Source organism: Carcharodon carcharias, chromosome 7, assembly GCF_017639515.1.
Source record: "Carcharodon carcharias isolate sCarCar2 chromosome 7, sCarCar2.pri, whole genome shotgun sequence".
In the NCBI taxonomy this organism is placed as follows: Eukaryota; Metazoa; Chordata; class Chondrichthyes; order Lamniformes; family Lamnidae; genus Carcharodon; species Carcharodon carcharias.
Window position 1 is genome coordinate 110,624,463 of NC_054473.1, and position 17,084 is coordinate 110,641,546.

The window sequence follows — 17,084 nt, forward strand, 5'->3', positions numbered from 1 at the left end:
CGTCAATGCAGCAGCCAGACAAACAGGCCAGAGGGTTATTTTACTCATCTAATAATAGTAAAAAATTACAGGGTGGCCGCTTAAAAAATGTCCAGGTTTCAGACATCGCCAGTGTTTGGGCAGCTGGATTTGAGACACTGCAACTGTACATATATCTTATAAACACAATCCTGACAACCTCCCATAATTATCAGTTCTGAACTGGTAGCTATCCTGAGGTGGAACTGTAATAACTGAAGTTTAATAATTAGCGAGTGAGTGTGGTGCTCACAGTAATTGAGTCCCATATGGTTTAGCATAAAATGAACAAGACGTTGGCAGAAGTAAAATTCATCTGCATACCGAATCACCTTCGTATCTTAAAAAAAATATGCTTCCAAGGCTTACAGTATCAAAAAGGGACCCCCAAATTGTCCCCAAACACACTGAAATGAATGAACATTGGGATGTGGATTAATCCGTTTTATCCCGGTGACATTGTCTGATTTTACGTGCTGGCTTTGCAGGCCCCAATGTCAGAGAATTGGCGATGTGTACGGATGATTCACCTTTTCACCGCCTGACCATGCTCCTGCTGTGGAGCTAGAACTAACCGAAGTGGGTGAGCTACACTCGCTAACCGACTGACACGTCTCCGATGCCTCAGAGGAAGCTGAGCTCGACGACTTCTGTCATGCATCCAGGGTCAAAGGACATGATATAGGGAAACAATAAAAGGGGAAGAGAGCACATCTGGTTAGATTTTCAAACATGCAGGGATGTTCTACAAAGAACAGAGTCTGGACCAGCTTGTTTGTACAGTTCTGGAGCTGAAGGCTGCTAAGTTGAATGGGAAAGGGTCAGCATGGGCTACTGATAGCTTGCCAGCCATATGAGCATGAGTTTACTTCCAAGCTGCTGGTAACAGTTCGGTAAACTTTGCCAGTTTAGATAGGTGAGACAGGCAAATAAACCATGGCACCAATTTTAACTCCAACTCAACTCTTAGTTTTCCTAAAACTGTGCTGGAGTGGGTAAAAAAGCAGGGTAACTCTTCAGTTGTGAAGTGGAGTAGTGACTGGATATACTGATCTCCCAGACTACTCTCGTTATACATCAGTGGGTGTGACTGATACCATAAATGACCAATCACATGTAGCATCAAAGCATTAGTTGTGATATCCAATCCAAGTACAAGAGGGGAGGGGGAAGGGGGGAGAGGGGAAAAGGGCGAGGGGGAGGGGAAAAGGGCGAGGGGGAGGGGGAAAGGGCGAGGGGGGAGGGGAAAAGGGCGAGGGGGGAGGGGAAAAGGGCGAGGGGGGAGGGGAAAAGGGCGAGGGGCAGAGGGGGAGGTGGGGGGGAGGGGGAGATGGGTTGGGAGGGAGACGGGGAGGGGAGGGAGACGGGGAGGGGAGGGAGACGGGGAGGGGAGGGAGATGGGGAGGGATGGGTGGGGATGGGAGGGCCTTTAAAGTGGTGCTGTGCTTAATTCTAAAGTTAATGGTTGTCTCCTTCTTTGCACCTCACTGCCCTCTACAGAATAAAATGGAGTGTGGGAGCCAGGCAGCAGAGAGGAAGATGGAGCGTTTCCACGTGAACATCCATACAAATATTCTAATTAGGAGCAGGAGTAGGCCATTCAGCCCCTCCAGCCTGCTCTGCCAATTAAACAATATCCTGGCTGATCTGATTGGGGCCTCAACCATTATCCAGGCTGGCCAATTTGTTATTCCCATTCCTGCCATGGAATGGCACCATGGTAACATTAAGATCAAATCCCTGGCAGAGACTGTCCGGTTCAATGTCAGCTGTGGGTCAGTAAAATTGGATCAAAGTGGTTCATTCTGTACAACACTGTGTCAAGACTCTGCCTCACCATGGATCAGTAAGGAGCAACCTATTTGTATGTATTGCAAACAACAGCATGTTACAAACTTCAGTCAACCTACATGTTGGCAGAAACTCAAAGATTCAGAACTTTCCTGAAGCCATAAAGATGTCTTCATGTTCTGTATGAAGTATTTTCTGTTTTACAAAACGGCATAGCATTTGATTGAACAAAGCAACGGCCTGAACAGAATGAATCCACGGCCTTATGTAGACCCCTTGTTATATTTTAGTGTGAATTTAGAATGGTCTTGAGGAACTATTTCAATAAGCAATCCAAGCAACATACATAATTAATGATACTTTTGGCACTGTTGGCCTGTAAGAAACTTCCTTATGGAAGCATCCCAGGAAAAGCGTAGTCATTGAATTTGCACAAGTTTTGTTAATGCTTCATGTTCATCGTGCAGTGCAACAAGATCAGGACAAAACTCAAGTATGGAAGGGCTTGCTGTGAAAGCCCAGTGGGTTTATAACGTTAGCATTATGAACATTCTCTCAGTCAATTGCTGTGTGCTCCAGGTTTGGACAGTTTGAACTGTGAACATTCTGAAAACAACAAGGCTTGCATTTATTATAGCACCTTTCATGACCTCAGGATGTCCAAAAGTGCTTTACAGCCAGTGAAGTACTTTTGACGTGCAGTCACTGTTGTAATGTGTGGATACATATGGGAACACCACCACCTGGAAATTCCCCTCCAAGCCACTCACTATCCTGATGTGGAAATATATCACCGCTCCTTCACTGTTGCTGGGTCAAAATCCTGGAACTCTCTTCCTAACAGCACTGTGGGTGTACCTACACCACATGGGCTGCAGTGGTTCAAGAAGGCAGCTCACCACCACCTTCTCAAGGGCAAATAGGGATGGGCAATAAAATGCTTGGCTAGCTAGCGATGCCAACATCGTATGAAAGAATAAAAAAATACACTTAAGATAAAAGCAAAATACACAGCAGCCAATTTTCAGACAGCAAGCGGCATAATCAGGAATGTGATCTTTTTTTGTGATGTTGATTGAGTGGTAAATATTGGCCCGTACACCATGGAGAGCTCCCCTGCTCTTCTTTGAAATAGTGCCAGGGGATCTTCTATGTCACCTGCAAGGGCAGACAGGGCGTCAGTTGAACATCTCATTCGAAAGCAGTACTGGCAATGGAGTGTGAGCCTAGGTTTTTGTGCTTTGGTTTAGCATGTCTGATAACGCTTTTGTGAAATTCCTTGGGATGTTTACCAATGTTTAAGTTGCTTTATAAATGCAAGTCATACTGTAGGTCTAGAACATTTATGTTGTGAACATTCTCTTTAAATTACTTATTGATAAGTTTCAATAATGGGAATAATGATGTGATCTTACCTCCAAGAAATATGCATGTACTTCACAGACTTGAGCTTGTTGTGTGGAGTGCAAATTGCGTGCAAGTGTGATGAAGACCTATTTTGATGAATTATCTGTATCTAAATGTTAACCTATGCTTCCTCTGATCTTGTGTCACATTGGCTTTGCGGATAGTACTCGCTCACACAGAAGGTTGTGGGTTTCAGTCCCACTCCAAAAATTGGGCACATAATCTAGGCTGGCACTTGTATGCAGCACGGAGGGAGTGCTGCACTGTCTGAGGCTCTGCTTATTGGTTAAGATAATAAAGTGAGGCCATGTCTACCCTTTCAGGTGGGCATAAAAGATCCCATAGCACTTTTTGGAGAGTAGGGGAGTTCCCCCAGGTGTTCTGGCCAATATTAATCCCTCAAATTGCATCACAAAAAAAACCCTATCTTATTATTTCATAGCAGTTTGTGGGAGCTTGCTGTGCATAAATTAACTGCCGTGTTTCTCCACATTACAATAATGACTACACTTCAAAATTACTTAATTGGCTGTAAAGTGATTTGGGGTATACTGAGGCGCTATATAAATGTAACCTTGTTTGTTTATAAACTTCACACAACACAATAACGTTGGTTTAGTTGAGACTCCAGGCACCTGGATGAACATGTCACCTGTGGAAATGCAGAGGTAAGAAATTGAGGTGCACTTACCTGGCTGGTAATGTCCGATGGCATAGGCGACGGTGGTTTGGAGTACATGGCGTCCTGGGATATGAAGCCGGAGTCGTGCGAGGAGACACTAGAGAGGCGGTTGCTGGAGCTGGCAGGATGGGCCAAGCTGCGATAGCGATAGTTTGAACTTGGTGAGTGAGTTTGGGAACCGCTGGAGCGAGAAGTGCTACTGTTTGTACTGTTTACACTGCTGGGGGGGAGGGGTGTGGTGGGTGGAAGGGTGTGAGGGAGGGAAGGCGAAGGAGACAATTTAAGACAGGATCAGACTCACAAAGATAATTCGCAGACAAAGCAGGAAACTACAAAACAAGCATGGGCAAGGATGTTAGCATTGGTGCTGGCATGATGATCATGGGTTCTCACTTGGCACATTTCCTTTTTTCTCATCTCCTCCCTTTCCCTTAGCTTGCCACATAGGATTGGTCAGCAACATGTCTCAAATGGATGGTACTGCAGGGTGTAGTGGCATGGGCATCAATTGCCAATGGCCATTTCCCCCAATCTGAGCTCAGGCCACTCCCTTGCAGAAAAGAAGGGAAAGACAGAGCTAACCTGGCCCACAAAAATATCAGCGAGGCCTGGGCACGGTTAAGTTACCAATGCAATCTCTCAGGGACAGTGGGAAGATGTCCTGGACTTTATTAATAGAGCACAAAACCAAGGATGTTATGATAAACCTTTATTAATCACCAATTAGACCTCAACTGGAGCTTTACATTTAACTCTAGGCATGGGAGTTTAGGTAGGATGTCAAGGTTAGAGAACATGTGCAGACAAGATTTACTAGAATGGTACTAGGACAGAGGGGCCTCAGTGATGGGGTGAGACTGGAGAAGCTGGGGCTGTTCCTTTGAGCAGACAAGGTTAAGAAGAGATTTGATAGATGGTTTAAAACCATAAGGGGTTTTGATAGTGTAAATAAGGAAAAACTGTTTCCAATGACAGGAGGGTTGGTTATCAAAGGACACGGATTTAAGGTAATTGGCAAAAAAACTTAGGTGAGGAGAATGAAATTTTTTAAACGCAGATTTGTTGTGATCTGGAACACTGCCTGAAAGGGTGGGGGAAACAGGTTCAACAATAATTCCCAGAAGTGAATTGGATAAATACTTGAAGGGAAAAAAAATTACAGGATTAATGCAGGGATCTGGGATTAATTGGATAGTTCTAGCAAGGCACCAACACAGGTATGATGGGCAGAATGGCCTTCTTCTGTGCTGCTTGATTCTATTTATCACTAAAGAACATGCTCTCTAAATGAAAATGCGTACATCAACGCCAGTAAATCGCTTACAATCAACATGCAGTGGCTAACAAGAGCTCACAGGAGGTGAAGCATGTGGTATAGTGACAAGGCTTGGCATCAGCCTAACCTTTGGGCCTTGGTTGTGCAAGGGACTGTCCACTAGAGGATCCTTCAGGTCACATTGAGCATCTTTCAATGACTTGTTCATGGCTACAATTGACAGCTCTGCCCCATAGTTTCAGCAAGCCAATCAGTGAATCGGTGACTTGTTCAAATGGAAGTGACTCGGTAAAATAATTGACTGGTTGTCATGACCACTTGTAAAAAAAATTAGCTTAAATAATGCCCTTGTTGTATATAGGTTTTTAATTAATAGTTTGGTGGTCGTTGGGGCCAATTACAACTTAAACTAACAATGCTGAAGGAAACTGCAGGGACCGTGGACCAGGGTTTAGTTGGTATTGGCACGCAGGAAAAGCTTCAAAATATTCAGTAGTTTCACACAGGTTTCAAGATCATGTTAAAATTTTTATCACTCCCTTCCCTCGAGTAAGAATTCACATTTCTGTTTTTGGAAAATGTGTCACTTTTTACTCTTAGTCCCACAGAAAGCGCCAGCAGCTTTGCAGCAGCAAAGATTCTGATCTTCTCCAAAGGCCCACAGTGGCATTGCTGCTTGCCCAAGTCTCATGGACACAGGCAGCCTGACCAGGAAAAGATTCCCAGGCTGCTTACTGAGGAAGGGTTTCCCTCCATTGCAATTTTTCTGGGGCATTTGCCCGTGATTGTGTGGGATCGATCACGTGTAAACTCCCCCGCAAGAGAGATCAGAACATGTTTGGATGGATCCGTACGTGTGAATGAATTGCAATAGTGTTGCCCCCACTTCTCCAATCATGGGAAGCATTCATGCTCTGTCATAAGAGCTGTAATTTCTTCCCTTCCTGTATTCGAGGCTCTGAAACTTATCACAAAGCCATTGTGATGCGACAAAGTCCGATGGAGAGAGAGATAGTGAGATGGAAATATGACCTAACTCTGGTGGGGTTGGGGGGGGGGGGATTGGTCACTCTACTGACCTGTCAATTATACATACTATTATGGAGGAAACAGTAGCATAGTGGTAATGTCACTGCACTAGTAATCCAGAGGCCAGGGCTAATGCTCTGGGGACATGGGTTCAGATCCCACCATGGCATCTGGTAGAATTTAAATTCAATTAATAAAATTTGGAATTGAAAGCTAATCTCAGTAATGGTGACCATTAGACTATTGGTGATTGCCCTAAAAACCCATCTAGTTCACTAATGTCCTTTAGGGAAGGAAATCTGCTGTCCTTACCTGTTCTTGCCTACATGTGACTCCAGACCCACAGCAATGTGGTTAACTCAACTGCCCTCTGAAATGGCCGAGCAAGCTGGTCAGTTCAAGGGCAATTAGGGATGCCAACAATTGCTGGCCTTGCCAGCGATCCCCACATGCCATAAAAGAATGAAGAGAAATACCTGCACATGCTGGATTTCCGAGAGCCAGAGCTGCTGGGTGAAGATGGTGGAGTCTGGTAGGACCAGCTATAGTCAGACCCCTTCAGATCCTTAATCACCTGCATGACAAACACAGCGAGGGACTGGGTTATAGCTGATAATCAAGAACAAAGAAAGTCTCAAAGGGAATGAGTGTCCAGGGAATGTACCTTTGATTCTAATACTTGAAAGCTGCTTGAATGAAAAGATATGACAAAAATCTCTTTTATTTTAAAACTGCTCTACACAGAAATCCACCACATTGCAGTGGATTCTTTAAATGCAAACTGTTCTCAACAAGCTTGAGAACTTTCACCCAGGGTTCTCTCCCAAACTATCCTTCAACCCAAGGGTGCTTCCTCGGACTATCCTTCAACCCAAGGGTGCTCCCTCGGGCTATCCTCCCACCCCACGGTGCTCCATCGGTCTACCCTTTCACCCGAGGGTACTCTCTCGAACTACCTATGCCTCCTTTAAATATAACCTTGTCGTCAGGTGACAGATGCATAGGAAGGCAGTCAGTCGACTTATCTTAAATCTTCCACCCAGATACAGACACTCCATCACACCATTTATCCAGATATGGAATGATTCCAGAGGGTTTGCTCCACTCTGAAGCCCACATGTTGATGACTCGTTTTAAGAGTTTCCTGATATCAGCACTAACTTTGCTTGTTATTAATTTGAAGCTTTTCACTCTCCCAGGGCTAATTATTTTGAAATAGTGTTCCTGATCCATCTTTTGAAACCGTTTACTATCTTTTAAGCCTCCATGTTGCTTGTCAGTCACTCCTAGGTTTCTTTGTTCCTTCCTCACATGCAAGAGGTTGACCTTGTGACCTTTCACTAACCACCTCCAAGTGCTCGCATGTCCCCCATGTGAATGAGAACTGGACACTGTACTCAGGATGTGACCTGATCTGAGCATCACTCAGTTCAAACGTGACGTTCTTTGAGTTGTATTCTTGCCCAATACTTGCTGCCTCTCTTTGTCCCTGTCCTCACATGTTGCCCATAGATCTCCTGCCCCAGACTGTTACTAGCTTCCAAACCTTCACTAAAACAGTCGTTCATCTGCCATGTTGCTGAGGCTCTGCAGATTATGCATAATGCTGTGTGAAATCAGGGGCTTGGCAGGCATATGAGGGCTATAAGCAAAACTTATGAATGAGGAGCAGCACCAGGCATGAGGTGTCAACCTGGTGAAGCTACAACATAGGACGACTTGCATGCCAAACAGCATGTGATAGACAGAGATAAGTGATCCAACAACCAATGGATCAGGTCAAAGCTCTTCAGTCCTGCCTCATGGCCTGCAACGGTTCAAGAAGGCAGTTCACCACCACCCCCTCAAGGGCAATTAGGGATGGGCAACAAACGGTGGCCTAGCCACATCTGGCAAAATAATACAAAGACTGTGCCCAATGTGTATCTACCTGTCCCCAGCTGATGATGCAGGTAAATAATGAAACTGACGTATTCTTCATGGTGAGAACATATTCCTGAGAATGAAAAGCTTCCACTTCAAATACCATGGCCATCATCAAATGGGAGGGGGTTAGATATAGAGTAAAGCTCCCTTTACACTGCCCCCATCAAACACTCCCAGGACAGGTACAGCACGGGGTTAAGTACAGGGTAAAGCTCCCTCTACACTGTCCCTGTCAAACTCTCCCAGGGCAGGTACAGCACGGGGTTAAATACAGGGTAAAGCTCCCTCTACACTGTCCCCATCAAACACTCCCAGGGCAGGTACAGCACGGGGTTAAGTACAGGGTAAAGCTCCCCCTACACTGTCCCTGTCAAACACTCCCAGGGCAGGTATAGCACAGGGTTAAATACAGGGTAAAGCTCCCTCCACTGTCCCATCAAACACTCCCAGGACAGGTACAGTGCAGTGTTAGATACAGAGTAAAGTTCCCTCTACACTGTCCCCATCAAACACTCCCAGGACAGGTACAGCACGGGGTTATATAAAGAGTCAAGCTCCCTCTACACTGTCCCCCATCAAACACTCCCAGGACAGGTACAGCACGGGGTTAGATACAGAGTAAATCTCCTTCTACACTGTCCCATCAAACACTCCCAGGGCAGGTACAGCACGGGGTTAGATACAGAGTAAATCTCCTTCTACACTGTCCCATCAAACACTCCCAGGGCTGGTACAGCACGGGGTTAAATACAGGGTAAAGCTCCCTCCACTGTCCCATCAAACACTCCCAGGACAGGTACAGTGCAGTGTTAGATACAGAGTAAAGCTCCCTCTACACTGTCCCTATCAAACACTCCCAGGGCAGGTACAGCACGGGGTTAGATACAGAGTAAAGCTCCCTCTACACTGTCCCTATCAAACACTCCCAGGGCTGGTACAGCACGGGGTTAAATACAGGGTAAAGCTCCCTCTACACTGTCCCTATCAAACACTCCCAGGGCAGGTACAGTACGGGGTTAGATACAGAGTAAATCTCCTTCTACACTGTCCCATCAAACACTCCCAGGGCCGGTACAGCATGGGGTTAGATACAGAGTAAAGCTCCCTCTACACTGTCCCCATTAAACACTCACAGGACAGGAATAGCATGGGGTTAAATATAAAGCAAAGCTCCCTCAACACTATTCAAACCATGCACACACCTCCTACAGCCCTCAAACCCTTTCCATTCTGCACACTGGTATCAAGAGCAAATCTGACAAGTTAGGGTTAAAACAGCCTCTGTGCTGGCCTTCAGCTAACGTGAGTCGGTGCCTAAAGCGATTGCAATGGCCTGACCTGGGGTTTAGACTCCAATTAAACCCTGGGCTGGGGGGATTACATGAATGTCACTCAGCAGAAACTCTACTGCTTGGTGTCAAATGTGAGGCAGTTTTATGCTGAGTGAGTCAGTGGGCACATTAGTTCAGGCTGAGGGTGGGAACTCGCCACACATTCATTATTCACACTGATGCTCATCTCTGACACAGACGCATGCACACACACAGACGGATGGATGGGCAGATGGACGTGCACAGATAGACGCTCATGCACACATTAATGAAAGGGAGCTGTGAGATCTTTCTTTACCTGCTCACTGGCTGGGGGAAGCTTGTGTGGCTCTGCAGTCTGAACAATGAGATCATCAACAATTGCCTGGAGGTGTGTGATCTCCCCCAGCATCGCAATCTCTCCGTCCTAGAAAAGTACAGCAGGTTAAACCTCCCAGACCATGTTAAATCACTCCATATCCACACCCTCCCCTCTCTAGTCCTCTGCCAATGATGGTGACACATTTAGGGGTACATTACCATAGAAACGGACAGCATTTGTTTCAAGGGGCAATACTTCAGAGTAAATACAATCTTCGAGTGTATCATGGCCATGAACAAATCCACACACTCACCTACACACTCACACTGTCCAGCACAAAGCCCCTAATTGTGAGCAACAGAGGGAGACCACACTGGCATAGCCTCTTGACCTATTTAGGACACAGAGTGCAGTGTTCTCGATTTCCACTCTAACCTGGCAGTCAGTTCACGGAATCTAATTGTGTAGATGGAATCTAATCAAGAGGTTCAGATAGTTTATATATAGAATAATGGATACCTGGGAGTGAGTTACAGACTGGAATTTAATCAAGAGGTTCAGGTAGTTTATATATAGAATAATGGATACCTGGCAGTGAGTTACAGACTGGAATCTAATCGAGGAGTTCAGATGGTTGAGATATAGAATAATGGATACCTGGTAGTGAGTTACAGACTGGAATCTAATCAAGAGGTTCAGATAGTTTATATATAGAATAATGGATACCCGGGAGTGAGTTACAGACTGGAATCTAATCGAGGAGTTCAGATGGTTGAGATATAGAATAATGGATACCTGGGAGTGAGTTACAGACTGGAATCTAATCAAGAGGTTCAGGTAGTTTATATATAGAATAATGGATACCTGGGAGTGAGTTACAGACTGGAATCTAATCGACGGGTTCAGATGGTTTATATATAGAATAATGGATACCTGGGAGTGAGTTACAGACTGGAATCTAATCGAGGAGTTCAGATGGTTTATATATAGAATAATGGATACCTGGGAGTGAGTTACAGACTGGAATCTAATCAAGGGACTCAGGTAATACTATTTCATTAATGTATACTGAACAGTGGTTCATTTTGAATTCTTGCTGACAGCAGCTTTAACAAGGGACATGTTGGGGGGGATAATGTTAACTCTATGTACAGTCAATAATCCGTTTGACATCAGTTCCAATGAATATTTCCTGTAATAAGCAGTTCACTATCACCTTTAACACAAAATCACAACTACCCTTTCATATTCCGGTTTCTGTGTGGTTTACTGCTTGCCAATGTCTTGTCAGAATGGGTGGTTACGCAAGATAGCTGGGTAATAATCTACAAAGCTGGGAGATCAGAGTCAGGGACAGGTTAGAATGAACAAAATCTGTCCCAGTGTCAGATTCCATTCCCATTCCATGTCTGCTCCATCTGAAAGCAGATTCTTGGCTTGTTGCTTTGTCCTGAGCTGTTTTCTTGGTAGTCTTTTTGTCAGTGGTGGCTGGTCATTGTTTCCACTCTCAGGGCCGGGGTGGGGAGGCAAGTCCCAAGTTTACCTCAGCCAGAATGGGAATTGAACCCACACTGTTGGTATTATTCTGAACCACATATCTAGCCAACTGAGCTAACCAGCACCCTCATGTCAGATACTAAGTTTCCAGTGAATGCTTTTGGTGGGGAATATTACTGTCAGGGAATTAAACCATTCCTCATTTTCCCCAGTGATAGGATCATGCACTTGCAGGTCAGCTGTGGCCCAGATTCAAAGCAGCCTCCACTTTGCCCAGATAGCAGTCAGATATTTCCTGCTTTTAAAGAACTGATTTGTGATTGGGTTACACCCAGAGCGGAGGGGAAAACCTTCCCCCATCTTCCTTAATCCCAATCTAAGGTGTGAAATCTCCCTGTTCACTGCACCTGGTGACTGTTCTGGGACAGGTCTGTGACAAGTTACCATGGCTTTATACTGGGGACTCACTTACTAGTGGCTGTGTTAAGGTTGAACCTAGTTTCAGGTCTGCACGTTTACAGTATCAGGACGGAGACAGAGAGAGAGAGAGAGGCAATGAGAGAGAGAGAAAGAGACATAGATAGAGAGAAAGAGGGAGAGACAGAGAGAGAAAGACAGAGAGACAAAGAGAGAGAAGAGTTTCATTCTGATGGGCTGGGCTGCATTTCAATTCCCTGACAGGTAGTTCATCCCACTCCATCTACACTGCCTAATTCAGTCTCTTTCGTGTCCAGCGGTCTGTTTGATCATTTTCACTGGTCCTGTATGGGAACGTAGCTGTTCCTTACCACCACAGGCTGCAAGAAAGTGATGAAAGTGCAGAATCGGCTTCTCTCCTCGATCAGGGCCTTGCGAACAGCTTGTTTCTCTGTCTCCTCCAGTAGCAGGTACATGTCATTCACATCCTGGACTGCATTTTCCACCTGTGGCCTCAGGTCACCTTTACCTGGATTGGGGACAGAGAGTAACGATGGTTTCACTGCCCACAAGCTGAGAGGAACAGCAATTTCCTATGGTATATGAGGCCTAGTTAAATATAAGGTCTTTCATCGCATTTTAACTGTTTAAAACAAGCTGCTGTTATGGTTTACTAGTGCAGAGCCTGTGGGGGGATGGGGGGACAGCAGTTGGTGGGGGTGGGCGTGGGGGAATGAATCCACACACTGAGCAACTACAGTCAATCTAGGGCTGTCAACTCAGATTGAACTGTATTTGGGGGTGGGGTTAATTCATCATGGATCTCCCACCTCGATCCACCCTTCCACTTGCATTCTAAGGCACAAGTGGTCAATGGTGGTTGTGATACCTACAATTCAGTGTGCTCCAGAAACAACTCTATCTATGAGATGGTTTTACTGGGGCGAGTGTGCATCAGGGGACCCATTTCATCCCAGGAATGCTTCGGTCCTGCATGTTTGTGGTGACTTCAGCTGCAGAAGAAAATGTCCCAATTGTGTTTGATTAAAGTGATGGATCTTTAATTTTGGAAGACTCCAGGGCAATCCAGGAGTGTGGGCAAGCTCAAGCCCAAGTCCCAAGTCCAGCTGTTTTTGTGGGAAAGTGGGAAGATGACAGATGGAATTCAGGCGGTTTCCATGGAGGAAGTGGCTGAAAAAAACTAAGGCAACCAGTTACAGACTAACAGAGGCCTAGGATCAGGCTGGAAGCCTGCTCTCTCAGTTAGAGACATGGAAATGATGCAGGAGCTTAGCCAAGGAGTGACTTTTGAGAGTGCAGATCCCAGCAGATGATGTTTCACCATTGTAAGCAGACAATTTTATGTTTCAAAAACAGGACAGATTTTTTAAAATCCCTGAGCTGACAACAACAACTTGCATCTAAGTAGCACCTTTAATGTAGGAAAATGCCCTGAGGCCCACCACAGGGGGATTATCAAACAAAATGTGACAATGAGTCAAAGCATATTAGGATAAATGATCAAGCATGGTCAAAGAGGTGGGTTTTACCAAGTGTCTTAAGGGGGGGGAAGGAGAGGTAGAAGGGCTGAGGGAGAGAATTCCAGAGTTTAGGGTCTAATCAGTTGTGGGCATGGCCGCCAATGGAGCAGTCAAAATTGGGGATGCCCAAGAGGTCAGAATTAGAGGAGTGCAATATCTCGGAGGGTTGCGGGGCTGAAGGAGATCACAGATAGGGAGGTGTGAGGTCACAGGGGGATTTGAAAACAAGGATGAGAATTTTCAAATCAAAGCATTGCTGGTTTGGAAGCCAAGGTAGGTCAGTGAGCAGAGGGGTGATGGTTGAACGGGGCGAGTTAAGATACAGAGAGCAAAATTTTAGATGACCTCAAGTTTACGGAGGGTAGAATGTGGGAGACCAGCTAATAGTGCATTCAAATAGCTGAGTCTCGAGGTAACAAAGGCATGAATGAGGATTTCACAGAAGGAGGTGGCATAGTGGTATTGTCACTGACTAGTATTCTAGAGACCCAGGGTAATGCTCTAGGGACCTGGGTTCAAATCAAAAAAATCTGGAATTAAAAGTCTGATGACGACCATGAAACTATTGTCGTAAAACCCATCTAAATGTCCTTACCTGGTCTGGCCTACGTGTGACTCCAGATCCACAACAATGTCCACATCCCATAAAAACAAGATCAATTGACTCGGGATGACACTGGATGATGGTGTGGATATAGGTGGAAGTTCATCATCTCAGGATCAAATTTGACACTGAGGTTGTGAACAGACTGACTTAATCTCAGACCATGTTGCCAAAGAGAGGAATGGGGGTTGATAGTTAGGGAACAGAGACCAAAAATAATTGGAGGAAATTTCCGTACATCCAGCACTGGATTCAGACAACAGTCTGATCATTTTGAAATGGTGGAGCATCTGAGAGAGGTGGTGGTGAAGTCGAGCTGGGTGTTGTTATTGTGCAGGTGAAAACTAACAGACGTCATCCAGGCAGCATTGTAGATGACAAGTAGGAGGGGATCCAAGGATAGTAATGATGTGGGAGTGGGAATGGGGAGAGAAGCCGTTGCAAGTCATCCTCCGGCTTCGATTAGATAGATAAGAATGGAACCATGTGAGAGCAGTCCCACCCAGCTGGAAGACAGTGGAGAGGCTTTGGAAGAGGATGGTGCGGCCACTGTGTCAAAGGTCGACAGGTCGAGAAGGGAAAGTTTACTTTTGTCACAGACTCATAGGGTGTCAGAGCTGTTTCAGTACCGTGGCAGGGGCAGAAACCGGATTGGAGGGATTCAGCCATGGAGTTCCGGGAAAGATGGGAATGGATTTGGGAGATGACAACGTGTTCGAGGAGTTTGGGTTTGGAGAGGAAAGGTAAGTTAAAGAGAATTGGATGGGGAGCAAAGAACAGAACATATTCATGTGGAATAAGAAAGAGGGCTAGGAGATGGAAAGTGAAAAGGAAAAACATTGTATTAGCCATTCAAAATTGCATTTTACAGAAACAAATAATTACTGTATGTTTTTAATCTTTTCCACAAAATGCAAGTTGTTGTTGTAATTTGAATTAAGGGGTCTGGTAATGTGCCAGCAGATGGTTTCTGGCACTGCCACTGACTGCACCAAGCACGGATTCCACCCCCTCCCCACTCCTCACCCTCAGCTGGGACACATATTAACCCTTCATTACAGCTTGAAAGAATGGCCCAAACTAAGCATGCTGCAAAGGATTGTCCATCATTCAACTTACCCACAGGGTAGCCAGCCAGTACTGTCTTGTCCCCGCAGTAGGCTAAATGTCTGTATAGTGACTGCACTTCACAGTACAGTAACAGTACTGTGCCTGGGGACACCCCAAGGTGGTGAAAAGTGCTGCTTTAAATTTAACCATCATCTTTTACTGATGATGGATTTCAGTTCACTTTTTCTTCTCACAGATTCATCTTTACTCTTCCTGTTTCCTTCTCCCAACTCCTCCTCTGGTCCGGGTATGCTGGGCTCCCCACTGGGCTTCAGTTCCACTGGCACCAGTGCAGCTCACCTCAGATACTGGGTATTGGGGGAGGGTTCAATCAACTGGAGTTGGTCTTGTAGCGCACGTGGGTAGTGTCCCTACCTCTGAGCCAGAAGCTCTGGGTTCAAGACCCACTTCAGGACTTGATGGCCAAGGAAGGTGTGTTTATAACATGGCCAAACAGGTTGATTATCAGCCTGTAAATCCTTCCAATATGCAGGTGGTAAGACTGGGAGAGTTTCCTGGTCAGTGGTACTGCAGAAGGCAACGGCAAACCACTGCAGTACTTTGCCAAGCATGACCCCGGACCAATCCATTGGAAGTCCATGCCCTCTTAGAGCAGGGTACCTGAAGAAGGAGGTGCCAATTGGAGACAGCGTCACTACAGAAACCAATATTCTCTCTATTCAAACCCACTTCTTCCAGCAAGGGAAGGTGATGGAAGTGGTGGAGTTCTGACTGTTGCCCCCACCCTCCCCTCCCACATCCCATCTCTGGAGTCCCGAAACCTACTATTACTCCTCCTGCTGCTGCCCCAGTTGCAATCAGAAAACTCAGCACAAGCTGGGGGCGAGAACGAAAGGTTTAACAGTTTCAATTCAAAGGTAGCCTCATGTAAAACCCTCCAGTAGCCCACCCTCAAAAACCAAAATAAATTACCAGCAGCACGGAACAGGGCACATTCACAGTTTAGAACGACAATGATGACACAGATTTACCTCATCACAAGGCATTCAAGGACAGTCATGCAACAGCTTGGGTTTCCCCACAACATGAGACTCACACAAACCAGAACAACAGTGAGCCACCCACCTCCCCATGCAGCAGCAGTCCACAGGCAGAGAGATTGCTATTGAACAGTCAGTGTCGCGAGCGAGTGCTAGGATTAGTGCCAAAAGACTATCCACCACAACTGTACAACCCAGCCCCCACTCCTAAGGCCCACATTCCCTAGATTTTGGAAGACTGTGAGGAAATCTGATTGAAACATAAATTTCTTCAGGGGCTTGACAGGGCGGATACTGGGAGGATGGAATCTAGAACTAGGGGTCACAGCCTCAGGGTAAGGGCTCTGAGCTGGGGGGAGATTTCTTCACCGAGATGGAATTTTCTACCCCAGGGAGCTGTGGATGCTCAGTCAATGCGTATGTTCAAGACTGAGATCAAAAGATTCTTGGTACCAAGGGAATTAAGGGATATGGGGATAGATAGCGTGGGAAGGTGGAGATGAGGTAGGGGATCAGCCATGATCTTATTGACTGGTGGAACAAGTTTGAAGGCCTGAATGGCCTAATCTGCCTCCAATATCTTTTCAGTCCTCAGCCAGAACCTTCAATACTTTCCCACTTACTGCTCTTAATGGGATCAAACACTCCCAGGACAGGTACAGCACGGTGTTAGATACAGAGTAAAGCTCCCTCTACACTGTCCCCATCAAACACTCCCAGGACAAGTACAGCATGGTGTTAGATACAGATTATAGCTCCCTCTACACTGTCCCACCAAACATTCCCAGCCCACATTCACAGTTTGCTCCCCACCCATTACCTCTCGATCTCTGAGTAAGATAATACTTGATACTGAATCAGTTCAACGCTGTAGAATGATCTGAAATGTGTATCACTTGCCCGGACACTGATTGTGCAAGGTGGCAGAATTGAAAATATCAAACATGAGAAAGTGGAGCAGGAGCGGTGTCCATCAGACATGTGACTTACCGAGGAGTTCTATAGGGAGGAGAGAGAAAAAGGAGAAAGGAAAACCATCAGAGAAGGAATATACCCTGAGTGGGAACAGCAGTGTTAGTGATTGAGGACCGAAAGGAGAGGGCACATCTGGGCAAAGCACCCCTCGACACCTCTGCCAATTTAACCTGACCAG

General features: G+C 45.8%; 1 protein-coding gene across 10 annotated transcripts in view; it reads right to left on the reverse strand.

The window, feature by feature from the left end:
* The window catches only part of mtss1lb (MTSS I-BAR domain containing 2b), a 179,177-nt gene that overhangs the window by 19,907 nt on the left and 142,186 nt on the right, over positions 1-17,084 (reverse strand). For 2 of the 10 annotated variants that reach the window (XM_041192293.1, XM_041192290.1), the window contains exons 7-11: positions 12,047-12,204; positions 9,759-9,866; positions 6,680-6,777; positions 3,908-4,115; positions 549-668 (exon numbers count right to left, since the gene is read on the reverse strand). In XM_041192293.1, the coding sequence (XP_041048227.1) occupies positions 549-668; positions 3,908-4,115; positions 6,680-6,777; positions 9,759-9,866; positions 12,047-12,204 (692 nt within the window). Of the gene's footprint in view, positions 1-548; positions 669-3,907; positions 4,119-6,679; positions 6,778-9,758; positions 9,867-12,046; positions 12,205-17,084 lie in introns of all 10 variants that reach the window. The other 8 variants (XM_041192295.1, XM_041192294.1, XM_041192292.1 and 5 more) reach the window with 5 other exon arrangements.